The following is a 26,303-nucleotide window of genomic DNA, read 5'->3' on the forward strand; positions in this document are numbered from 1 at the left end:
CAAGTCTCAGAGTGTTGTGGTGTTAATGTTAATCTGCTCTGTGCATTTGGTGTCATGCCTACTGCATACAACAACCGCTTTTGGCAAATTGTAAATCAGCTCCAACCTTTTCAGCAGGTTTTGTGCAAATTCCTGCTCCCCAAGACCACAACTGCTTTAAATATACTATTGACCGACCGGTGAAAACATGACCTCCCCGACTTTGCAAAATTGAAACATAAAACACATGGGGCGGCACTGCGGCAGTGGCTTCAGGCTCATACATAGTCTGGATTTTCGGTGGTTAGGTGACCACCAAACTACAACATGACGTCACGAGCCGCGGTGAAGAGCAAACCACCGCCACCGCTCCAGCCCTTCTCTCTGTTTTTACTCGCTACCGCTCAATGTTATTTCAGCTTCGGTGGTCAGATCACCACCCGAGCGGTGGTCACCTCACCACCGAAAATCCAGATTATGAATAGGCCTTTAGGGGTACCCAGTTCGATCACAGGCTACCCCAGAGTTCCTTGAGCAAGACTCTGAACCCCTAATTGCTCCCGATGTGTTGGTTGGTGCCTTGCATGGTTTCCTCTGCCTTCGGTGTATGAATGGGTGAATGTAATTCACAATCTATGTAAAGCGTTTTGGATAAAAGCGCTATATACAATTACATACACTTACACTTTAGGAGGTAGAGTAAAGGCCCAGATGGTGTCTTCTTGTTAGTTGTTACATTATAAAAGGGTGTAAATCAGCCATGTTTTCTGGTCCTCAGGATGTTTGAGAACAAGATGAGGGAACTAGAGAAGGAGCTCTCCCAGAAGACGTCCAGCGTCTCGGAGCTCAAACAACAGCTTAAGGATGTCAGCGACAGGGAGGAGAGAACTCTTAAGACTGTACATCATCTTGAAGATCAGGTACAACCTTACTTCATATAGTTTAGTGATTTTGCCTTTCTCATCTTGTTGATCAACCACACTACACAGCAACGTTAGTTTAATCACGAAAAAACGAATATACCACGATTTTTAATGCCACGCTATTAAAATCTAATCGCAAAGTTCTGAATCTTTTTTTATGTCAGAAAGACTGACGACTGACGTTATCTGGCTGCATTGAAGTCACTGCTACTTTTAATGGTCTATATTGTTTTACACTGTTCTAGCATGATTGAACTTATATACTTATTTTGTTTAGAATTGTTTTAAAGTGGGAGGGGGGGGGGATCAGCATTATCGAATCGGCACCCTAGGTATCGATATCGTATTGGGAGGTACGTGAATCGCCCCACCTCTAATTGCGTTATAGGACAGTGACAGTGTTGTGCGAAAATAGCTATTCTACAAGCTCACAATCATGCGTTTGTGTGGTCTACATTCTCCAGGTTGAGATGTTGAAGAAACCCACTATCAGGGGAATGAGAGAACCAACTACTGAGCTCCAGGCACTACGGTAACACTGTTCTTGTGCTGACAAACATGTGGGGATGAAAATTGTTCCCATAGTTTGTTAAAGCCCAGAATTCACCAAATACTGTCAAAATATTGTCACTTTGTATAATACCGTGTGTAGACCCACCAGATGAATACTACTAAAGCCTGAAACATACTACACTCAAGTAAGCAAACGCAAATGTGGCACAACCTTTCCCATGCCACTTGTAAACAAGTTTAATGCTTAATTGGGTCGTCCACTCACAGTTAAGTCTTTGTATTGAGTTTGTGCTTGAAATGTACTGTAATTCTGCAAACTGTTATATTTCAATCAATCAAAAAAAACGGCATCCCTGGTGCACGTTACCAGTAGTGTCAACAATCAAATTCAGTTATAAGATGTGGCCACAATTGGGAGAGACCACACAAATCCACACAGTGAGGCACGAAGTCCAAAGTCTGTTATTGTATTCCATTATATAACAAAGCAGTGGAATAGGAGGGGAATGCATCAATATTCAATTAAATGTCCAAGAAAAAGGACTGAGCCGTCCAGGGTAAAGTCATTAAAAGCACTGCAAGATGCAGAATGCACAACCACAAGTTCCAGTGATTAAAATCCAATAGCATATTAAAGTGTCTTGTTCATGAGGATTTGTACTTCCCTTCCCTGGTTCCTTCTCAAATCCAGGTCCTTGCTGTAGTTCTCTCTGTGCGTCACTGTGTCTAGGGCAAAACTGCCTCTCTCCAATTTAAATAGGGAGAGCCTTTATATCGCTAGCTCGTGCCCTGCACCTGTTCAACTAATTTGTCTACATGGCAGACCTGCTGCCACAAATTCACAGAGGCTTGCCTGGGTGCGGCCATTACTGAGGTGTACCATTAAGCGCAGCAGCACTGATTAGCTACACCTGGCCTACGGAGCACCTGCTCCATGGATTACACCTCAGTAATGGCCGTGCCCAGGGCACCCCTCTGTGAATTCGTCTATAGACTGGCTTCCAAAACACTGCAACTTGTAATTCAAAATGAAATAATAAAGAAAAGCATGCATGCACACATCAAAAAGAATCAACATAAAATAAAACCAACTATAATACAAATTAATCAGCAGTCTGTCAACATGACATACATACTCAATATGTGCCCGTGGAGGTAATAATTAGTAAGTTACATTTGAAACTATAACCTACAGTATATTATGAAAGACCAAGCAGAACAAGAAAACCGCTTCATTCTATTGTTGCTTACTTGCTTGGCTGCAACCCTTAATTAATTGCTCCAAGCAAGTCATGCTTGTATGTATGGTGTTCCAGTTTTGAGGTGACACATTACAGAACACAGCACGTGAAAACTATTTTGCGTAGCTTTAAGTGTCCGCATCAGCATTCTTTCGAGCAGTATGTTTAGGCTTTATGGTGGCGTTTACTTGCAAAAGTGACTGATGGACAAATCGGCTTGCATTTCATTCTTTTCATGTACTTTTCCTGCCTCTGCAGTGCATTTAAATGCACTGTTTAAATAATGAATTTGCATATGGTGATAGATATATTAACAATTCCATTTTGTATCTGAAGATTGGCCAACCGTAAGCTGGAGAAGGAGAAACTGGAACTCAAACAGAGGCTTAGCAATCAAATTGAAAATGGAGAAACGTCCTCTCAATCAGGTGAGGTTGCAACAACGCTGGTTAACAAACTGCCCTCCCACTCTGGGCGCTTTGATGTAAAGCAAAGCACCCAATCTGACAATATTCATCCTCCCTTCAGCCGTACCACTCTTAGCCAGTTCTCCATTAAAGTCAGAGGTTCTTTACTCTGGAATTCACACATACTTATTGCCAACTCCTCATCTTCACTCTATAACTCTGTAACTTTAAACATAGATTGAGGGCCAGCCTCTTGAAGCCACCCTCTCCTTCTTAAAAGACCGAATGCCCTTCAACCCCACTGGCCATGACAATATTCCCTCCAAATTCCTCAGACTGCCATATTCTCTATAGCTCCAATCATCACCCACATAATAAACCTCTCCATCAAACTGCCATTCTTAACATAAGCGACTGGTAAAGAATCATCTGTAACATCATACTGCTCTGGATTCTCAGGTTACGCTGAACTTAAAACCGTTCTGAATTCATCCAAGAGAGAGAACGCGCAGTTACAAGCGGAGGTCAAAAGGCTAAAGAAGGAACTTGAGAACTTCGACCCCACCTTTTTTGAGGAGATCGAAGACCTAAAGTTCAACTACAATTTGGAGGTGAAGAAAAACATCCTGCTGGAGGAGCGACTGAAAAAAGTGTGTGAACGGTTTGGTGTGGCGGCTGATATTCCCAGGGTGTCAATCACTTAACTGCTATATCTTTTCAGTACCTGTGTTAACCCATTTTGTGTTTTAAACATTATGTTGTAATTTAGCTATTGAAAAATAGATCTACAAGCTCATAGCACGCTACGAGCTTGTAGGTCTGCTATTTTTGAAAAATCGTGAAAATATTTATTTCAGATAACTTTTTAAAAGGATTTAGAAGAATTGTTTTAAATTTCGAGGTCATGCCTAAATGGGTTAACAGTGTAATGGCCATCAGCTGAATTCTGATACATTTTGACACTGGCTCATGATCAATGCCTCGGTAGGTAACCAGCCCTATTGTATTTATTTTTATTCTAAAAAATGTACTATAAAAAGTTTGTGATCCCAATTCCTGGTTGTCAGATATTTGGTTGTTACTCTTATGAACCAGTCATTTGCATAAAGCTTTTCTAATCGAGGGTTCACTGAATAATGAGCATTAGTGCATTAATGTTGGATCCATGTAGCTGTGACTTAGAATTAGATCATAAAGAATGTAATGCTTACTTCTTCTCAAAGGCAGCTGCTTTTTATACCAAGTTCAGGCGAGGTAGACATTTTTTTTAAAGGATATGTATATTTACAGTATGAGATTCCTGCTATTTGTATGCCAATAAAACAATTTCATGCAACCTTCTGTCTCTCTCCATGAGTAGCTGTCTGTCTGTCTGCCTGTGTATGAGTAGCTGTCTGCCTGCCTGCCAGCCAGCAAGTTGGTTAACAGAAAATAAATTGTTATGGCTGAGTAAAATAAAATACAATAAACACAATTTGCCTGAAAATAGATTACCCAGGTATGACCTTTTTCATGAAAAAAAATGAGTAGTGATATGGCTGACTGAGTAAAATAAAACAATCTACCTGAAAATAGATAGCTATAAGTGAAGAGCAATTTCCGCAATTACCATTTCCGCAATTTCCGCAATTTCCATTTGCACCATTTCTGCAATTTCCGCAATTTCCATTTCCAACTATTAATGGCAGCTGGGTTTCATCATTCAAATAAAATAGAATTCTGTCCGTTTAGCTATAAAATTATGTCAGGGAATAGGGATACACAGTATATGTCTTTCATTTGCATTGCATCTCCCCCCCCCCCCCCCCAAGCTTTTATTTTCGTTTGAGTAATAGTACAACTCTAATAGTATTACTTATAATAATGTAATTAAAGATAACTTCATTCAGATTTATTTATTTTTATTTCAATTTTCCAGATTTTTTTTAGATTTTCATTGGTGGGCCAGTCATAATGGCCTGATGTTGAGTATCACTGACTTAGATCATAAAGAATGTAATGCTTACTTCTTCTCAAAGGCAGCTGCTTTTTATACCAAGTTCAGGCGAGGTAGAATTTTTTTTTAAAGGATATGTATATTTACAGTATGAGATTCCTGATATTTGTATGCCAATAAAACAATTTCATGCAACCTTCTTCTGTCTCTCTTTTTAAATATTTATGTATATAAAACAAATCTCTTTACATTCCCGTTCATTCATTGGTCCACCTACAAATATAACATCTGGAATTCCATATTTACAATATATCATATGCAACATTTCTTTGTAATTTAAAGTTCAGCCATTTGGTCACTTGTCAGTTGACACCATCACTATATAAACACTTCCAAACTTACCAAATGGAATACAGTCTTGACCCCTCACTTCAGTCTGATGTTACTGGGTAATTAAATTATACGCCTATCTATAGAATGGAACAGAGCATATATTTGTCTAACAGTAGAGTTTAAAGATTTAATTGAAACCGTCAACATGGTCCAAAGGGATAATTAATGGCAAAACCAGGTATGCAATTAAAGTCAAAGAGGAATTGGCAAATGTTCAAATCCCAACCATGTAAACACAATCCGTATACTTCACAGCAGCTTGGAGGCTTTAAGGAAAAGGAATGTTGCCAGCCTTTTTGTGTGTGTGCACACTTTAGAGGACAGCCGCGGACAGAAGAAGCTCATTTCCGAGTTTTTAGACAGCTGGTGGATGGAAAAGAATTCCCGGAAACGCTCTCTTCCATCCACCAGCTGTCTAAAAACTCGGAAATTACGTAATACACAGCTTCTTCTGTCCGCAGCTGTCCGCTAAAGTGTGCCCAGAGGGACTGTGGGGGGGTCTCTCAAAGTCTGACTGGAGTTACGAGTCAAAGTGAACGTCCAGCAGTCGGCTGAAGCGCTGTCCGTTCAGCCTGGAGAAGGACGTGAACAGGTCCTTATTGGTGCCGACGTCGTCGTATTCCTCCACTGTCCCTTCTTCAACGTGGATGACCAGAGGCCTGCTTCCCAGGGACGTGTTCTCATCTGGCCACCGGATGCCCAGGTGGTGTCGATGGACCTAGAATGGTCGGACCAAAAATGTTAATTTATTGTTCGTTGTAAGGTTCAGAAATACCCGTTTAGGTAGGTAATTTGGCCTGTAATTATTACAGACATGGTCGATTCGCACTGGATTAAAAAAAAACAGACGCCGTCCGTGATTATTATTTCCTGGGGTAATACTAATCCAATGGGAGTCAGCCATGTACATTTGAAATGGCACGCTAGTCAATCAAAAAATAAAAATACCCTAAACCACAGAGATCATAGTTGCAAGATTCAGCCAGACTTCACATTAAAAAGAAATTATAGCATATCTTAATCTAATGCTGGGTAATAATAATAATATCACAACATTTTAGTGATGTCTATCGTCATGTTTTCTCAAAACAGTTACACAGCTCAACAAGGACAGGATAACTATTAAAAGGCAATACAACTTAGGGGAGAAGAACGTTGCACTATTATCATTCGTTTTTTCATGTCTTTTATGATCAAATGTACCGCTATGTCATAACATTTCTCTCTACTATATCCACTTAAGCCGAATGTTGTGGCCCTCGGTTTGGTACCCTAGACATAATTTGGCCCTTGGGGGAAAACTAATTGGGGGAACCCTGCCCTACAGACAGTATATACAGACAAACAGCCAGAAGTTGCTGTAGATATTGTACATTTTCACTACTTCAAAACATCTCCTATAATAACATGCGCAAAACAGGAGCGCCAGCAGCAGACATACCTTGACCATAGTGCCATTATTACAGTGCCACACGATGCCCTCGACACCGCCATCTGGACTGTTCTGGAACCATGAACACAACTGATGGAAGTCCACCTTCGGAGGGTTTCTCACACGCACACTTCCATGAGACACCAGGGCATGGATGGGCTGCTTCTTACTTCCCATTCCTCTCAGAGGGGAGGGGGGGGGGGGGATTATTATTGTCAATTTACGCAATTCGGAAAGAAACTGGTATAGAATAGACCCCACTTTGAGAACCACACTTACCATAGGGGTTCCCATTGATGTTGGTTCCAATCAGCTCCAGTGTCTGTTCCAGCAGATTGGCCAGTGGAACCGAAGCGATCTCCAACACGTCTTCATTCTCAGCGCTGGGCCTCAGAACCACCGCTACACCAGCGTCATAGTCCACTACGGAGGAATGCCAGCAGTACTGTTTGTTGTCTTTCTCTACTGGAACCCAACCTAGACCGCAACCATCCATCAGTCCAGAGCAGAAACGCAGTGTGAGGCTTTTAACAGGCAACAGAATGGTTTTGTTTTCCACCACATAAACAATAGCATCCTGATTCTGGGGCAACATTTTCAGTGAAGATATTTAGTCTACATGGGGGTAAAAATGAAGGGGCCTAGTGTACTGTAGACCCCTTTTGGACTATTAACTGTTGGATTCAGTGGTTAAGGCAGGAATTAATCATGTACTGGCCATATATGGAGCGTGTCTTGAGTGTAGAGGGTTTGATGAGGTCAGATCAACAAATTCAACATATGGATTGTCAGAACATATATGGAGATCTAAGGGTGGCAGCGCACAGGGTTTGATGAGGTCTGGCCATACTATGGAGTGGGTCTTCAGTGAGTGTACAGGGTTTGATGAGGTCCTCACCTTCGTCTTCAATGTTTGTTTCACCCAATGTTTGTGTTTACACAAACACTCAAAATTGTCCATCCATTGTCAATGGAATTTTAATCAAACAATATCTACATGTATCTATCAATATCACATAAAATTAAAAAAAATCTCCAAAAGCAATAGAGATAGACTACACGGGACTACAATGTGCACAAGCTATATTTAAAAAGAAAGCTGCTGTAAAACTGCACAACATGGAATCGTCTCACACTGAGCAGGACACACGAGGAGCGATACAGATAGTAAGCACCGATGACCACGTCAACCATGTCATGATCCCCTCGTGATACCCTCACCTTCCCATCTCTCCAGTCTCCACTGCCCTGTTTCCAATAAAGAAAAGCTAATCCATAACTAAGTCTTATGTACATTGTCTCCCTCTCCCAGCAGAGAGGGGTAATTGCAATGATGTAAATATGGCTGCACATCTATCCATCTACAGTCTGATGCAGTGCAACTGTAACCTTGTTAACCAGTAGGTGTCCTACCAGGCAGTCTAAATCTCTCCACAGAAGATTAAGGAGCCAACCACTGCAGTTGTACTGTAATAAAACCTACTCTACCATATCGATTGGTTAAAGGACAACATTGTTGTTTTGTTTTTTCAACCACGGTTCATGTTTTAGGTTGTTGAGGACCGATACTAGCCCCTCCTATGTCCAGCTTGTGCGAACACAAACTTTGTCCTAAACACAAACATTAAATCCCGTTGACAATGAATGGACAAATGAATGGACATTCAAAAGTGAATGGACAATGAATGGACAATTTACAAACATTGCGTAACACAAACATTGAAGACAAAGGTGAGAACGCAAATTCTGATTGGCCGGAATGAGATGATGTATGATGTACGATAAGATCGCCCTTCACTTCACACAGGTGTGAATCACTTTTATTAGATAAAGTAAGAGTGCTAAACCTTTTTCATTTGCTGCTTTATTTCATTTTTGCCATTTTTAAAGGGGGGCGGGGGCATCCAAAGTGGAAAATGTTTGTTTTTTGGGGATTTCTTTTACAAACGGTTTACGATAATTTCTTTATTGTTATTTACTATAGTCCTTCCTACTTCTACTAGGACTATAGTCCTAGTTTGTGGCCAATTACATATGGCCACAAGAAATGTGGATGGGATCTACTGAATGTGAAGGTGGATACAAGGGGGATGCCATACTGTGTGTCGTATGCTCAATATCTCCCTTAATAAAATAAAATATATTTTCATTCATTAAAATAAGTCCTGGATTTCAGCTTTAACCCATTAATGAATGAATAAACTGTATATAGCAACAACTACACACAGAGAGCGTATAGGTGTCCCAGGACTAAATGGGTTGGTTTTCCTTCCTAACGCATTGAAGGACTGACCTGGCGTGTGTCCATGTTCATCGGGCAGAGGGTGTCCGTTGTGATGTTTGACGCTGTGAGCTGGGATCCATGTTGCCGGAACCGTCTTAAAATCCTCCTCCAAGTTCCATGTGAAACCTATAAAGAACCAACACAGGATTAGAGTTATCTGCCGTCCAACCTTACATACAAATGGTCCAGTCCAGAACCATTAGAGAACTTATACCATTTTATTGCCATTACCTTTAGAGCCCTTGTGAGAATGTTGATACTTTTTGAACCTCTTGTCTGCTTGTTTGTTGGGCTTTCTGTCTAGTCGAGCCCAGAGGTAAGGTCGACCTAGAGACAGAAAAACATGTCAATTTCAATTACCGGTATATTTCATTTCACTTCTGGAAAAATGTAACACTAGCCCTAGTACAGGCTATATACTTGAAACAGAAAATGAAATGGGTATGGCACCTTTGGGAAATCTGTCCTACAGTTTACAGTTTTTTTATACAGACACAATTCTGGGCATGTCATAATAGGCAAACATTAGGGGGAAATAGCAGATCTACAAGCTCACAATGCGCTGTGAACTCCTAGATCGTCAATTTTCAGCAAAGCGATGTGTAGAGGGGAAAATCACACCTCTGTGAAGTGAGGGGCGCTAATATATTAAATTAACAATAAAGAGACTATATGACGTAAATCTTCCCTTCATTGTCAAGACAAACATTGAACTAAAGACAAACATTAAACCTGTGTATAGTGTATACAGTAGGTGGAGGGGACCAATTACAGACTTTGTGGGGAACTCCAGTCAACAAAATTCAAGCGGTTAATTATGACAACTCACCTTTATAATCTGAAACATAACAGCACGTGCCATCCAGTTTTTCTGTGGCAAGTGCACAGTCAATGTGAGCTTCCAGTGCTACAGGATTCACATTTTCAGTTGCAACAACCTGAAATGGCTGAGGAGACAGACCAATAATGAACTGCATATCATACGTCATCAGTCATCACTACATTTTAACTGACCATCTCTGTAAGGGTTTGAGAATGTTCCGTGGTCACAAGAGCGGAAGTGTTGACCAGGTGTAACTCCTAGCTTCGAGAGGAGTATAGTCTTGACTAAAGGCTTGCCGAGTAGATGAGATTTCGGGTTTAAAGATGGACGAAGTTAAAAGATAAGCTTAGTTTTAAGGCTTAGGTTTATATTATTACACTTGACTGTAGTTTATAATCCGACAGAGAATGATTCTGGCACGATGCCTTATAAAAGGAGGAGGTGACGTAACGACTAGGTAGTCGTGACGTCAACCCTGACAGTACCCCCCCTCGAGGAACGCGTCCATGCGTAACCATTGGGCTTGTGCACCTGGCGTTGTCAAACTTGTCGAGTAAGGAGTGTGGGACCTTCAGTTTGCAGGTCCACAAAGAATGTAGTGGAAGAAACAGACAACATGACGTCTCATAAATGTCTGCACCGCATAACTGATAGCAACAAGATCATGCAATCAACCAAGGAAAGTTCACAGACGTAACACACATAGTTGACATGCTGAACCTTTTTAATTTTGAAGGACCCCCAGTTTGTTTTGCATTTAGGCCACACAGGCCCCACTTCATGAGATTTAATATCATAACCGGGGAGGGGTACTGGGTACTCAAACCCAATGACCCAATAGATACTGAAAAATCCTCACATTATCCTAAAAAATAATGTTCAGGCCTGGGCCGTGGCTCAGCGGTCCAGGCACCTTGGCCGGTAGTCAGAGTCTGGCAGTGTGCCACGAGTTCGACTCCCGATCCCGACAGCCTTTGCTGCATGTCACTCCCCCATTTCCTGTCAGCCTACTGCCTGTCCCTCTATAAAATAAATATTCAGAGGGGTCCAGACAGTCCATTTGGTACCCAACTCCAGTGATGCAAATATATTTGCATCACTGGAGTTAGGTACCAAATTTGTTTGTCCCAAACCACACCAAATGGTTGGGTTGGGACAAAACGTTTTTTAAGGTAGACCACACCAATGCAACTCAATCAGTTGCATTGGTGTGGTTGACCTTATAAACTGTTTTGTCCCAAGACTCCCAACACGACCCTTTGGTGTGGTTTGGGCTTTAGACTCACTACATTGAGAAAGGACGCATCATGTCACAGTTGTCACCCTTCAGGAATCCTGGGATGCAATACTGTACTCTAACGTTGTTGAAGGACTCATAAAATGTCCCTGGGACCCATCTAAAAGACCACCCCTGAGACCATGTTGAGAACCGTGGCAAAGAAAGGGCTATTAATTCACTGTTCAGTGCAACATAACATCATTAACAGATGACACTTATTGGACTTGGTTTAACTTTTGTGGTATCTATTTTTCATAAATCGTCCTCAGCCATCAGTCCACTTTCAGTCAGCTGTACATGTGATTTATTTAAACGCTCGACAGCTGCAGGACTTTAATACAGCAGACAGATGACAGCAGAACTCGAGATGGGAGGGATGCATTTTCTTGGACGGAGGCTAGGAGGGATGAGGATGGCATGACACTGCCTGTCCTAAAGAGTAAAGACTATAGTCATTTGATTTAACCTCAAACCAAATACTAATGGTGATGGCAGTGCACAAACCAATCCAAAAACTAATTTGGACGAGTTTTAATATACGATTTGTAATGCTATTTCGGTTGTCATCGTGCTTACAGCTCCAATCCGATTCCTACTAGAAAGATACACTGATCAATGGCTGCTGTTTCGCTGCTGTTCGCACAAACCTGGCAGTCGCGTTTTCTGGACTGTTCTTCTTTCACCTCAGTCTGGAAAACACACGGTATTTTCTCCTGGACGGAACCGAGACGTGGCATTTTCATATATTTGTTTTGTAATCAATAAAAGAACGAGCAGTACGTTCGAATTTCGACCGTTTGTTTTGGTTGGAATCTGCTGCTCGCTCCATGTGCGGAAACTGCGATGACTGCTCAGCTCTGTGCGCATGCGTCGTTAATGAGAATTTTGTTTTACCTTTTTCGAGCTATGTTTAGCAGACCTTGTATTGAACTGTACTTTCTTGTGCTTTTTTCCGTGCTGTTAATAAAGTATTCAATCAATCAATCCCTCAAATTTTAGCTATAATTTTATAGCTAAAATAATTTTAGCCGTCTTACTGTAGGCTACAGTACCACAGGGCTGTTTACATTTCTGTCTAAAGTATTTCAATTAAATACTTTAATCAATCAAAAATGTGTATCATGTAAGCAGTGCACCATATGGTCAGTATTAGTTTCATGGTCAGTGTCATGGTCAGTGTCAGTATCATGTCAGTTACAAATACGTTCGTTTTTACAATGGAACATGATCAATGTTCAATATCAATATCACACCCAAAATAAATGTATATACAATGTATTAACCAAAAATTGAGTACATTCAATTCAAAATATTAAAACTGTCAAAGAGTGACACACACACACACACACACACACACACACACACTTAGGCCTACAACCCACAACCACACACACAGGACGGTCAGGACCCTTAAACACATCACACGTAAATGGCATTAATAAGAGAACGTCAAACATCATCCATAGACATAACTATAGAACTGGCTTTTTGCTCTTATTCTATAATAATGGATTGACCTAAACAACTACTTCCTGTGTCTCAGCAAACCCGTGTGGCAGCGACGAGTTCATGTGTCAAAATAAACGATGCATCGACAAGAGTTGGGAGTGTGACGGAGACAATGACTGTGAGGACAACTCAGATGATTCTTCCTTTAAAATATGCACTCACTCACGCGCACACACGCACACGCACACACACACACACACACACACACACACACACACACACACACACACACACACACACACACACAGAGCAGAGTGCGGCGTGTGAAACAAAATTGCAATAATTCCTGTAAAAACAAGAACCTGACAGGTCCCGGCCGGCCACATGTACTTATACGGGAGCCAACCAGTTCACCTGGCACCTGCTTGTCTGATTGCCTTCATACTGTAGGTCTTCTTACTATGATGGGTGCCACCCACAAAGGCACACAAAAATAGGAAATTAAGTAGCCCTTTTGATCACGCACAGCAGGCAGCGACAGGAAACGGATGCATTCATTTTTTTTCAGCATTTCTGAGAAATGTGTGGGGGTAAAGTGAAGGTTGTTTTAGGAAATGCACGCCCAAACATGTGAACTTGCTTGGTTTTGTGGATATGGTTAATGGGTTAATCTAGGGGTCAGCCAGCCACATACAGCACAATTCAAATTGCAAACACCAGTACTAAAACAAAACAAAACATGTCAATATGATGATCCTACATGTATATCCAGTTACCATTTCATATTTTCTATCTTACATTGGGAATAATTACTTACAGTTTGAAGTACCACACAGTGCCTGGAGTATTAGGCCTACTGCAAGAACGATGAGTGCTCTAGGTACCCCTGAGAAAATAAAATACAATAAAGTGCACACGCTGTTCATATAGGAGATAAACTATCAAATGTGTCTTTTACTTTCTGAGATCATAGTGTCCAAATCGGATGGCCTTCTGCTTCTAATAGCTTTACTGACATTGTCAAACAGTAGGCTATATATTGTCCTACTACCCGACACTAGGATCTAAAGGTCTCATTGGAAGAGTACGCCTCGGTACCCATGGGTTTTATTTTCGTTTGCATTCGTTCGCATTCGCTCAGATTGGTGAACTAGGAATAGAATCCACCACCTGTTTTGGCCGGCACCCGCCCCTCTAGACCAAAAAGCACACAGGCTGGGCCAGGCTATATGGAGACTGAGAGAGACTACCTCCAACCACTGCAGATGTGCTATAGTTAATAATTGTATGAACATACTCTACCATACAAATTGGTAAAATAAAAATGTATTCATTAAAATAAGGAATAACATAATTCAGAATGAATAACAGACATATAGTATGTACATGACATGAACACATACTGTACCTCCCAGGGAGGTGTCGGCAGAGCTGATCACAGTCTGCAACATCGTTGAGCCTCGGGTGTGGTTGCGGCTGACTGGAGGTGAGGGAGATGGAGTGAATGGGGACAAGGAGGTGGAAGTCAAAGAGGAGGAAGAGGAGAAACGAGCAGGGATGGAGGTCAGCGCCGGCGAGAGAGAAAGCAAAGGAGGTGCCGTGGTGGAGGAAGCAGATGTCCTTGTAGGAGAGGTTGGAGAGATGGAGGATGACGTGGCTGCAGTTGGCGGTTTTGATGCCAGTGTGGGGGGTGAGGTTACAGTTACAGGAGCCTGCAGCTTCCAGCCTGGTGGTGCTGTTGATGGTACTGAGGCTGGAGGCTTCATTTTTGTACTGACCGGGGGAGTCACTGCTGTCGAAGCATGTACCTGTGCTGGCAGTGTAGTGGTTGACTTAGAGGTCAGACTCAGTACGCTGTCCGTGGTCATGTGGTCATGTGTTTGCTTTAGGTCTGCAGGTGATCAGGTAAAAAGGAGAAAGCTTGAGTGTTGATTGTCTGTTGATACAAGAACAGGGGTGGCGAAAGCAATATGGCTCTACCAGCTGAATTTGTGTTATCCGATATTTGCCAGTGAAACAACTCCCAAATCATGGCAACTGAATGAGGGAACTAACACCTATAAGGATACCACCCGATACCATGACAAACACATCTTCATATGGAACAAAAATGTCACAGAACCCCCCCACTGATTGATTGCTTCCTCTTCCGTGTTTGACATGGATGTGCACTGTGCAGCATTGCTATGAATAAGAGGGTTTGTATTCTTGTATTCTTAATGCTTATGCAAGATTGTTAATGTTAACCTTTTTTAATCGCTGAGTTTTAACCACTTTGCTTGGTTGTGTTCTAAATTAAACCAAACAACAGAGCAATGACATACAGTAACAAACTGATTTTGAAATGATTTGATTCAGAAATATACCTGATGCTTTGAAGCAGAATGCAGCAAATGTATAGTTTAGTGGTGTGTTCCAGACCACTAAGGACCATTGATCATGAGCCAATCTACGTGGGAGGACGGCAATCTGTTCATCTATCCAGCCATATCTGTTTGGACAGTAAAACAAACAATGTTATATTTGTGTGACAATTGGCATAAAGGTTGAGAGGGAAACGGCATGGGAGATATTCACCAAGTTTCATCTACACACCCATCAAAGGCAGATGGCAACCTACCCACGGCTTGAGGTTTCTTCCTGTTAGATTCTTCCACAATTATCGCCAATATATGCTCCATTATGTAAAGTGCAGATTATGTGAAGTTGTTATCATAATATATAATATAATAGTGTGTGTGTGTGTGTGTGTGTGTGTGTGTGTGTGTGTGTGTGTGTGTGTGTGTGTGTGTGTGTGTGTGTGTGTGCTATTCTTTATGTAAATATCTGTGTGTGTGTGTGTGTGTGTGTGTGTGTGTGTGTGTGCGTGCGTGCGTGTGTGTGTGTGTGTGTGTGTGTGTGTGTGTGTGTGTGTGTGTGTGTGTGTGTGTGTGTGTGCTATTCTTTATGTAAATATCTTTAGCCATATATTCCTCTGTCTAGCTGCCCCACCACACTTATAGCCTACTTGCTTGTCTCCAGTCCATGTTGAAGTGCTCTTTCCATCTGAGCTTTGGTCGCTAAGGCAGCATTCTGAGATCTGCATGCATCTTTAGCTGCACTGGCATTAAATATATCCTGAGGGGGCTGAGGATATATGAAGACCCCAGTGACTTCTGGACAAGACAAAAATATCATACATTTAGTTTTGTCATAATATTAGTATGATATGACTATTTTCGTATGTTGACGATGACATATTAACAATATATAATTAATATTGTCAAGCAAATTAACAATTTATATAATTCATATTGTCAAGCAAATATGTAAATATCTAATCTAACAATGTTTGCTGACCTGACTTTAAATTGACTTATTTGCTGCATGCAAATCATCTTTGCTGAGAATCTTTCCTGTGAAATCTATTCCGCACATAAAATATCCTACCTTTAATGTCTCCGCTGTCCAATGGCAATGACAGTGTACTGACTGCAAAAAACAACAATAGCAGTGAGAACACGAAGAGCCAGTCCATTGCCATGGTTTTTCTGATCATTTCTGATAATAAAATGAATGTGTAGTCGTCAGGATCTGAACAAACACTAAAGTGAAGCATGAAGGGGATGGCTGTTGCATTAGATGGGAAGAGGAAACCAATGTTTAAGCTGCTTTATGCCCCACTATCACAGAACACACACCTAAACAGGAGGCAAGATCTCAACCCCACCCCACACCCCACCCAAGCCTAGCCTGGATAAAGCCCAAAGACCCTGCCCACTCTCTGAGTGGACTGCATCTCTTGGTCTGGTGTTGCACTGTGAACCTATAATTTCTTCTGTATAAAAATGTATTATCCAATGAGAATCGGTGGCCCAAGCCCACTTGAGGCCCATATAGTTCAGCCCACCGGCTTGAACCCATATGGGATCCATGTCAGCCCCACAGAAATGTCCAAGTTTGGGGCCCACCTAGGGCACAGCTAGAAAGCCCACACGGGTAACCCAAGTGGGAACCATCTGGTGCCCGCTGACTTTTCCATATGGGTCCCATATAGTTAGCCCACCTGGGTCCCATATAGTCAGCCCACCTCTCAACCGAACCCACGTGGGCATGCTGGCTGAGTAGGCTATCACGTCAGTTTTATGGTCAGCATCATGTCTGTTTCATGTCAGTAACTGAATCCAAAGGAAAGTAGGCCTACGCACATCTCTAAAAAATGTCAGGTGCTGAACAAAAAGATACATACCGTACAGGTACAGGAGAAGGAGAAATAGTCTGCACACTGTTGTGTAGCTCCCACAGGAAATGTATTTAAACATTACTGGTAGTACCAGAACGTTGTTCTCGCTTCCTCTTGTATTGTGGCTGTGGGTGTCGCTCACTTTATTTAGGTAGTTTGTCAGGTATGTAGGTACAGATCGAGGGCATATAGAGGGCAAAGCTGTCAGTCCCAATTTAAATGGCTGAACTCTGTTTTCTACCTGGTGCCACCGGCCACCCTAGACTATCAAAATGGGTTGCAAAATGATGGGTCATTGGCCCCAGGCCGATAGGTTTGGAGCTTAGTCTTTAGTTACATCGATATGTTTGAGAACCCGGTGCAAGCATAGCCTAGGGGGGCTGAATTAGGGCTCCAGCGAGAGTCTTGAGAGCACCTTTGTTGCCAAACGAGGAAATTCTGTCCAGAAATCTTTTTTGATTCCCCTTGTTGCCATGCTTTCACCTGTCAGTTTGTCGTCAAGAATACAGCCAATATATGTAATCTCTTCTTTTCTGGAGATTACTGTCATCAACTCCTTGAAATCATTTACATTAGTAGTGCTTAATGATTTTAATTAGGTTAGTGCTATTGCCTCCTCCCAAGAGCACCTCAGCGCCACCCTTTAAAAAAACATTACTTACAATACAAGCACCCATTAAAGGGCAGTATTTGTTTTTGTTTTTGTTTTTTTTGTCAAATATGTTTTTATTGAACAGATAAATTATTACAAACATTATAATATGAAATACTTTTTTTATGAAACAAAATGAAAGAAAAGATAAAGACAAAAAAGATAAAGAAATCCCTTAACCCTCCCACCCATACTGCTCAGTGACATTGCATACTATATAATAAGATGATAGAAATCTTGTGGAAAACATCTGAAAGAAAATGGCGTACAGTCAACCATATCAATGGTACCCTGTCTATTAATCGTTTCTACTCAGGTAATGGACAAGGGGCAGCCAAATCTTATCAAACTGTTTCTCCCTGTTTCTCAGGAAATACCTTATTCTCTCAAGATGAAGTGTACTAGTCATTTCATTTAACCAGTGCCTAAATGCAGGAGCCTCTTCCTTCTTCCAGTGTGTCAGAATTAGTTTTTTCGCTGTAATCAGACCATATGAGAAGAGTTGTTTCTGTGCTTTTGTCAACATAGGCATGGAGTCTGACAAACCGAGAATTATTAGTACAGGATCGGGGTCAATATGAATACTCAAAATATCAGAGAGCGTCTCAAATATCTTAATCCAATATCTTTGTATCCGAGGGCAAAGGGCGAAGCTATGAAGAAGATTTGCATCTATTGTATTACATTTGTCACAATGCGAAGAAATATCTGGGTATATGTTATGTAATTTTAATTTTGAATAATGGAGTCTATGTATGACACGAAACTGGATAAGACAATGTCTGGAATTGAAGTATTTGTTTTACACTGACTGACTGGAACAGGATATTACACCCAAAATACGAAATGTATACCATTTATTAACCAAAATTTGCGTACATTCAATTCAAAATATTAACAATTATCAAAGAGTGACACACACACAGCACACACACACACACACACACACACACACACACACACACACACACACACACACACACACACACACACACACACACACACACACACACACACACACACACACACACACACACACACACACACACACACACACACACACACACACACACACACACACACACACACACACACACACACACACACACACACACACACACACACACACACACACACACACACACACACACACACACACACACACACACACACACACACACACACACACACACACACACACACACACACACACACACACACACACACACACACACACACACACACACACACACACACACACACACACACACACACACACACACACACACACACACACACACACACACACACACACACACACACACACACGTACTGTAAATGGAATCAAAGTATCCCCAAAACGAAGACAACGGATGAAGGCAAAATGTTTTAGCCATGATGCCTATTGTATGAATTCTTTCCAAAGTCAAAATAAACATTCAGGACAGACATTCCCATACCAGCGAACACTATGGAGAGTTTATGTTGTTGTCTGAATTCAAACAAGTGGTGATGTCTGCTTCCTCTTCTACTTCTTGGTTGCCATGGAGATCCAGGTCCCTGTCGACGTGTTTAAACATCTCCGTCTCTGTGTCATCCTTCTGCTGTCTCCGAGCCGAGGGTGTGAAAACCTTCTTCTTCCTTTAAAGCACGCACGCACGCACACGCACACACACGCACACACACACACACACACACACACACGCACACAAACAAAATTGCAATAATCCTAATATAAATCCACCACCACATCTCTGTGTATTGGGTTAGAATGCCTTAAAAAAGGCACAAAAAAGTATCCTCTATTGCACTGGCCTAAAAGTTGCTTCTAAAACGGTTTCAACATTATGAGATTTGTGATCAGTTTATTTGGCCACCAAGTGGCGCCCATTGTTTATGCCTATAGTCACTGGGGACTATGCAAGGCAGAGGCGTCCGTACACCCCCCTGAGTCCAAATTATAGACACACACGTGCTACACCACCACATAGGGAGTTCTGTGTTCGGTGTCAAGTCTGTCGGATCGCCAGTCGTCCAGAACCAGCACAAAAGCCTCTGCCCAGCAGGCTCCGGACAGAACAACGATGTTCTGACGTCACAATGATGGGCGACCTCGCCCTTTATTAGCACCCAAACGGGCACTAGCTGTTCTAGTTCCTGTAAAAACAAGAACTTGAAATGTTTCATTTCATTTCATTCATTTCATATTTATTTATTTCATTTCAGTTTGGTTTTTACATACTTTTTTTTTTTTTACATATTCCAAAACTGAAAAGAAAAGGAGCAGGAAGAAGATAAATCTTATTTATACCTGCCCCTATCAAAATAAAAAAATAAAACAACTAACAACTAACCCTAACCCTAACCCTCACCCTAACCCTAAAAAAGAGAACAACAAGACGAAATAACATAGAGCTCAACAAGAGAACAAACAAAAACAAAACAACGCTGAGGGAACAAAATAACACTTATCTAACCTTCTCGTTCATATTTTATAATTTTTTCCTTTTTAAACACTTTCTTAAACTGAAACACTGTTGTACAACTCTTCAACTCCTGGTTTTGTGAATTCCATAATTTTATACCTGTGACAGAAGTGCACATTTGTTTTAGTGTAGTCCGGGCGAACAGATGTTTAAAATCATGTCTTCTTCTATGGTTCTCATCCTCTGAGCTAAACACAAATGACTTCTGTAACTGTATTGGTAATGATCTGTTTTTCGCTCTAAACACCACCAATAATGTACGTAATTCAACCAAATCCATGATTTTTAAAACACCTGATAACATAAAAAGCCTATTGGTGTGTGCTCTGAAATCTTCTTTATACATGATTCTTAACGCTCTTTTTTGTAACATTATCAAGGGAGTCATATTACTCTTGAATGAGTTGCCCCATACTTCCAAACAGTAAATAAAATATGGTAAAACCAGTGTACAATACAACATCCTCAATAAATTCGTATCCAAATCATATTTTACTTTGTTAAAAATAAAAATACTTTATGTCATGTCAAAATGTCATGTCATTTTGACCGTTTTATTTTTATTTTGTTGATTATCTTTGCCCATGAAGCTTTCAGAAGGTTCCCCTTCCATGACCATCATCATTCTATCATCTCAGAATTTTTTGACATCTGAAACATTTTCTAAATGAACATGCTACTTCTGTCTCATTAAGGTAAGGTCCCAACCTGCTTGTCTGCATGCCTTCATGAGTCATTTTGTATTGTATGCCACAAATAAAGGCAAGGCTACAATACAGAAATAGGAAATAAAGTTATCAGCCCTTGCACAGCAGCGGCAGGAAACTGATGCATTTTTTTCAGCATTTCTGAGAAATGTGTGGGGGAGAAAAGTTGTTAGGAAATGCTGTATAATGCATGTCACGCCCAAACATGTGAACTTGCTTGGTTTTGTGGATATGGTTAATGTGTCTTAGGGTTTAGCCTGTCTATTCAATGTACATGGGTTAGAGGTGAAATCAAATCAAACCTAGTCTTTAGCTATATTTTCATCCCATGTCAGCAGTGTTGAAAGTACATTTCTCTCATCTTCTTTCTGGTGTTAAAGACGGAAACTATTAAATTAAAAATACATAAAAATATTACCATTGTAAGAAACCACAAAACCAAGAGTGTCATCTCATCTGTTACTGTATGTTGTATTGGTTCTTAACATGGTGTCTGGGGACCACCATGGGCCCTTGAGGGGGTCCAGGGAGGTCCACAGCTAATTATTGGTAAGGGACCTGGACCGGGGGACCCCTACAGGACTCTGACCTCCGAGTGTACAAATGAAACCTCCTAAAAGTCTAAAAGAGTAGGGAGGCCACCACACTGGGCATGCACTCTAGTCTACAGTATGCTGTAATAGAGTGCATGCTGGAATTTGGCGGAAGTAGTGGGATTTTGGCGGAAGTAGTGCTCAATGAAATGAGGTTGACGGTTTACAAATCTGTTTACAGTCTCTGTGTATGACACAAAAGTGATTGGTCGTAAAATATCGTATCATGGGGAAATATAGGGATGTTCCAGCCCGACACTTGCTATGCATCCTATGCTCTTTCTCTGCCTTAGGTTGTGACCTAAGGCTTTTCTCTTCACAGATGAGTAAGGCCTCACTCACACAACAGACTGATGTATGCTTGTTGTATACAAAGGGTGTGATACATCTTGCCCCAATGCATTTCCAATGGGAGTCACATGGTTTGACACAACATTTGTGTTGTATGAGGGGGAGGGTGGCAGTCGAAACACAGCCGAACAGCTTGTAGTCCAAAATGTTGTATCAAACCATGTGACTTCCATTGGAAATGCATTGGGGCGGCCATGACACTTACATCTTGCTTACATCTAGCATGCATCAATGTTGTATGCTAGATCGAAAGGTGTGAGTGAGGCCTAAGGCTGGGACCGAGGCTAGGAAACAACCCACACAGAGCACAATTCAAATCGCAATCGCCTTGCAGTACTCAAAAAGGCAAATAAAAAAACATGATTTGTCGTTATGATGATCCCACATAATAATTGATTTATTACATGAATAATTACTCACAGTTTGAAGTACCACACAGCGCCTGCTGCTGTCAGCAGAAGGAGCATTACTGCAAGAACGATGAATGCTTTATGTACTCCTGAGAAAAAGAATACAATAAATTGCACACGCCGTTTATAGGAGGAGACAACCTATCAAATGTGTTTTTTATTTTGTGGCCAATAAAGCCTCAAAGCCAGCAAGTTATAGTTGCTCTGAAAATGTGAATTGTTCCGTTTCTCTTTTAAGTTCAGGGTATACAACCTCCACTGTGAGGTTGGGATTAGACTTTACAATAGAATAGAATAGAATCTTTATTGTCATATTGCCTTGGCTTCACTGCGGCAAAATTAAAAACATCCAAATATTAATATATTATAGGACAAAGGTCCCTAGTTAACCCATTCTGAACGGGAACCCGTTTTGGTGTTGTTAATCATGTTATGCTTTAGCTATTGAAAAATAGCAGATCTACAAGCTCATAGCGCGCCACTCGGTGGCGCGCTATGAGCTTGTAGGTCTGCTATTTTTGAAAAATCGAAGAACGACTGACATTTTTAGAATCTGATCTCAGGTCAGAATGGGTTAATCAGACCAGTAGTGTGTCCATGTGGAAACCTCGTATGAATCTGATCTCAGGTCAGAATGGGTTAAGCACGCTCTATTGCTCGATACTGACGATACAATACAAAAGGTGGGACGGGTGCAGACTCACAGCTTTCTTTCAAATGTCAAGACGAGACCATAGTGTCCAATTCGGATGGCCGTCTGCTTCTAATAACTTTACTGAGATTATTATCAAACAGATAAGTAGGGATGTCCCGATCATGTTTTTTTTGCTCCCGATCCGATTCTGATCATTTGATTTTGAGTATGTGCCGATACCGATTTTTCCCGATCTGATATTTATATTTTTAATAGAACACATATGCCATATCACATAACAGTACAATATCTAAAATCATAGACAATATCCAGTTCAACATCATGATATGAATTCCGATCATTTGAAAATAACGTGATCGGCCCCTATTTCCTATCACGTGATCGGGACTAATTTAACCATTATGATGGGAATACTTTTATTTTAATATCAATACCGTAACTATATAATGTAAGTCTGGACCAAAACCTTAAAACTATTGGGAGACCACCTCTATCACTGCAGATGTGCAGTAGTTATAATTGTATTAACATAATCTACCATACAAATTGTTCAAATTAATTTGTATTAATTGAAAAATAAGTCCTGTATTTCAGCTTCCGAATGAATAACACATACTGTACCTCCCATGGAGCTGACAGTCTGCAACGTCGCGCCTCTGGGGTGGTTGCGGCTGACTGGAGGCGGGGGAGAACGAGTGAATGGGGACATGGTGGTGACTGCAGGAGGTGGGGGAGATGGAGTAAATGGGGACAAGGTGGTGACTGGAGGTGGGGGAGGTGGAGTGATTAATGGGGACAAGGTGGTGACTGGAGGTGGGGGAGGTGGAGTGATTAATGGGGACAAGGTGGTGACTGGAGGTGGAGTGATTAATGGGGACAAGGTGGTGACTGGAGGTGGGGGAGATGGAGTGAACGGGGACAAGGAGGTGGAAGACAGAACAGTCAAAGAGGAGGAGGATGAGGAGAAAAGAGCAGAGATGGAGGTCAGCAGCAAGGGAGAAAGCAAAGGAGGTGCCGTGGTGGAGGAAGCAGATGTCTTTGTAGGAGAGGTTGGAGAGATGGAGGATGACGTGGCTGCAGTTGGCGGTTTGATAGGAGAGGTTGGAGAGATGGAGGATGACCTCGCTGCAGTTGGCGGTTTGATAGGAGAGGTTGGAGGAGGCTTCATTTTCATTGTGACCGGTGGGGGAGTCACTGCTGTCGAAGCATGTACCTGTGGTGGCAGCGTAGTGGTTGACTTAGAGGTCAGACTCAGTACGCTGTCGGTGGTCATCGTCTGTGTTTGCTTTAAATCTGCAGGTGATGAGGTAAAAAAAGCAAAGATCTTGAGTGTTACCCGTTACGTTATACCCGGTACAAGAAGAATAGGGGTGGAGAAAGCAATAGGGCTCTATACCAACTGAATTTGTGTTATCCGATATTTTCCAGTGAAAAAAATAATCCCAAGTCATGTCAATTGAATGATAGGGTCATAAGTGTCATACTGTATGTCCGTCCCTGACTTTGCAGAGGAACTAACACTCATTGCTATGGATACCACCCGATACCATAACAAACACATCTTCATATGGAACAAAAGTGTCAACCCGCCCCACACACACACACACACACACACACACACACTGATTGATTGCTTCCTCTTCTGTGTTTGACATGGACATGTGCACTGTGCAGCATTGCTATGAATAAGAGGGTCTGCTAAAAAAAAAAAAATGTTTTAATTGATTCGTAAATATAAGCCTACCTGATGCTGGGAAGCAGAATGCAGCAAATTTACTGGATAGTGGTGCCTTCCAGACCACCAGCCCAGTTTTGCCCTTGCCACATTTATCGTTAGCCGATATACGTGGGATGACGGCAATCTCTTCATCTATCCAGCCAAACCTGTTTGGACAGTAAAAACAACAATTTTATATTTATGTGACAATTGGCTTAAAGGTTCAGAGTGAAACAGCATGGGAGATTCACCAAAAGTGAAAAATATATTCATCAAGGCAGATGGCAACCCACCCATGGCTAAGGTTTCTTAATTTATTTTCTTTATTATTATAAGTGTCTTGAGACAAGTTGTTCATAATAATGCATTTTTTCTTGAATTCAATTTAAACGCCATTGTCTATTTTTGCGGTCGATTTGAACCATGAGATTGTATTCCTGTATAATATGGTCAGTAAATATTTACAGTGTGTGTTCGTGCATGTGTTCGTGCGTGCCTGTACTGTATAAACATTTTGAGATATTCTTTATGTAAATATCTTTAGCCATATATTTCTCTGTCTAGCTGCCCCACCACACTTATAGCCTACTTGCATGTCTCCAGTCCATGTTGAAGTGCTCTTTCCATCTGAGCCATGGTCGCTAAGGCAGCATTCTGAGATCTGCATGCATCTTTAGCTGTACTGGCATTAAATATACCCTGAGGGGGCTCAGGAGGATATATGAAGACCCCAGTGGCTTCTGGACAAGACAAAAATATCATATATTTAGTTTGTTTGTTTGTTTAATTCTTGTTTAATTCATTCTATGAGAAATATTTAAAATGTTCTATAAAGATATGTGTGAGCCTGGGTATGTACCCCACTTACAGTATAAAATATATACACATTATAGGCCTACTATTTTATGCATTTCCTATATCGTAAGTTGACGATGACATATTAACAATATAATTTGTATTGTCAAGCTAATATGAAAATATCTAATCTAACAATGTTTGCTGAACTTACTTGTCTTAAATTGACTTATTTGCTACATGCAAATCTTTGCTCGGTTTCCTGTGAAATGTATAACGTCCTCGCACATATACACAAGACAAATATCCTACCTTTACCGTCTCCGCTGTCCAATGGCAATGATAGTGTACTGACTGCAAAAAACAATAGCAGTGAGAACACAGAGAGCCAGTCCATTGCCATGGGTTTTTCTGATAGCAGAAAATGAATGTGTTGTTGTCAGGATCTGAACAAAAACTAAAGTGAAGCAAGTGGGTGATGGCTGTTGCTTCAGCACTAGATGGGAAGAGGAAGCAATGATGCAGGAAACCAAGGTCAACGCTGCTTGATGCCCCACTATCACAGAACACACACCTAAACACGATCGAGGCAAACCTCCACACCAGTAGCACTAAAATCCTTAAAACCCATTTTGACCTGAGATCAGATTCTAAAAATGTCTTCTACATCCTGACAGTTTTCTGAAAAAGCTATGTTTCTGTCAGTCTACAAGCTCGTAGCTCGTGAGCTTGTAGATCTGCTATTTTTCAACAGCTAAAGCATAGTATAATGCTAACACCAAAAGGGGTTCCCGCCCAGAATGGGTTAAACTAAAGATCCCCCACCCCACCCCACCCCTCTTCCCCTCATGGCAATGACGATTATATCCAAATTAAACATCCAAAATGTGTAAAAGGCCTATAGTAAAACATGCAAATGTAACACAATTTTCATATTTCTCCTTGCATGGGACAGTCTCTCTAAAGGGCCTGTCTCTCAGCTGTCCGGACATCCTCAAACAAACAACCCCTAAGTCAAAATGGCAATACCCCAAAGTCTCGGCCCCTCGCTCACTC

General features: G+C 41.3%; 4 protein-coding genes across 6 annotated transcripts in view; 1 reads left to right on the forward strand and 3 right to left on the reverse strand.

Moving 5' to 3' along the window:
* The window catches only part of cep290 (centrosomal protein 290), a 51,231-nt gene extending 46,954 nt beyond the window's left edge, over window positions 1-4,277 (forward strand). The window contains exons 49-52 of the mRNA XM_080761249.1: window positions 758-899; window positions 1,367-1,434; window positions 2,993-3,084; window positions 3,523-4,277. Coding sequence (XP_080617375.1) covers window positions 758-899; window positions 1,367-1,434; window positions 2,993-3,084; window positions 3,523-3,767 — 547 coding nt within the window. The 3' untranslated portion in view covers window positions 3,768-4,277. The remainder of the gene's footprint in view (window positions 1-757; window positions 900-1,366; window positions 1,435-2,992; window positions 3,085-3,522) is intronic.
* Window positions 4,278-5,037: 760 nt separating this feature from the next.
* Window positions 5,038-12,047, reverse strand: rlig1 (RNA 5'-phosphate and 3'-OH ligase 1). 2 transcript variants are annotated; one of them, XM_080761586.1, is made up of 7 exons: window positions 11,858-12,047; window positions 9,938-10,046; window positions 9,340-9,435; window positions 9,118-9,234; window positions 7,104-7,301; window positions 6,834-7,003; window positions 5,038-6,110 (listed from the first exon to the last, which is right to left on the reverse strand). In XM_080761586.1, exons 1-7 carry the CDS (start codon window positions 11,951-11,953, stop codon window positions 5,913-5,915), a joined length of 984 nt encoding a protein of 327 aa, XP_080617712.1. In that variant the 5' UTR covers window positions 11,954-12,047; the 3' UTR covers window positions 5,038-5,912. The 2 variants fall into 2 exon arrangements, with proteins under 2 accessions (XP_080617712.1, XP_080617711.1); XM_080761585.1 differs by having other exon boundaries at window positions 9,938-10,055.
* An 863-nt stretch (window positions 12,048-12,910) lies between these two features.
* LOC308313752 (uncharacterized protein) lies at window positions 12,911-25,698 on the reverse strand. Of its 2 annotated transcripts, none has more exons than XM_080761049.1 (5): window positions 25,560-25,698; window positions 15,667-15,814; window positions 15,026-15,150; window positions 14,068-14,550; window positions 12,911-13,545 (listed from the first exon to the last, which is right to left on the reverse strand). In XM_080761049.1, the coding sequence occupies exons 1-5, from the start codon at window positions 25,648-25,650 to the stop codon at window positions 13,469-13,471; spliced, it is 924 nt and encodes a 307-aa protein (XP_080617175.1). In that variant the 5' UTR covers window positions 25,651-25,698; the 3' UTR covers window positions 12,911-13,468. The 2 variants fall into 2 exon arrangements, with proteins under 2 accessions (XP_080617175.1, XP_080617174.1); XM_080761048.1 differs by lacking the exon at window positions 25,560-25,698 and adding an exon at window positions 16,089-16,250.
* LOC308313751 (uncharacterized protein) lies at window positions 18,853-25,140 on the reverse strand. Its single transcript, XM_080761047.1, has 5 exons — window positions 25,042-25,140; window positions 24,480-24,619; window positions 23,357-24,028; window positions 22,091-22,169; window positions 18,853-19,174 (listed from the first exon to the last, which is right to left on the reverse strand). The coding sequence occupies exons 1-5, from the start codon at window positions 25,086-25,088 to the stop codon at window positions 19,003-19,005; spliced, it is 1,110 nt and encodes a 369-aa protein (XP_080617173.1). The 5' UTR covers window positions 25,089-25,140; the 3' UTR covers window positions 18,853-19,002.
* Window positions 25,699-26,303: the final 605 nt, after the last annotated feature.

The sequence above is a fragment of the Protomyctophum bolini genome (assembly GCF_963924005.1).
Source record: "Protomyctophum bolini genome assembly, chromosome: 4".
NCBI classification, from domain to species: Eukaryota; Metazoa; Chordata; class Actinopteri; order Myctophiformes; family Myctophidae; genus Protomyctophum; species Protomyctophum bolini.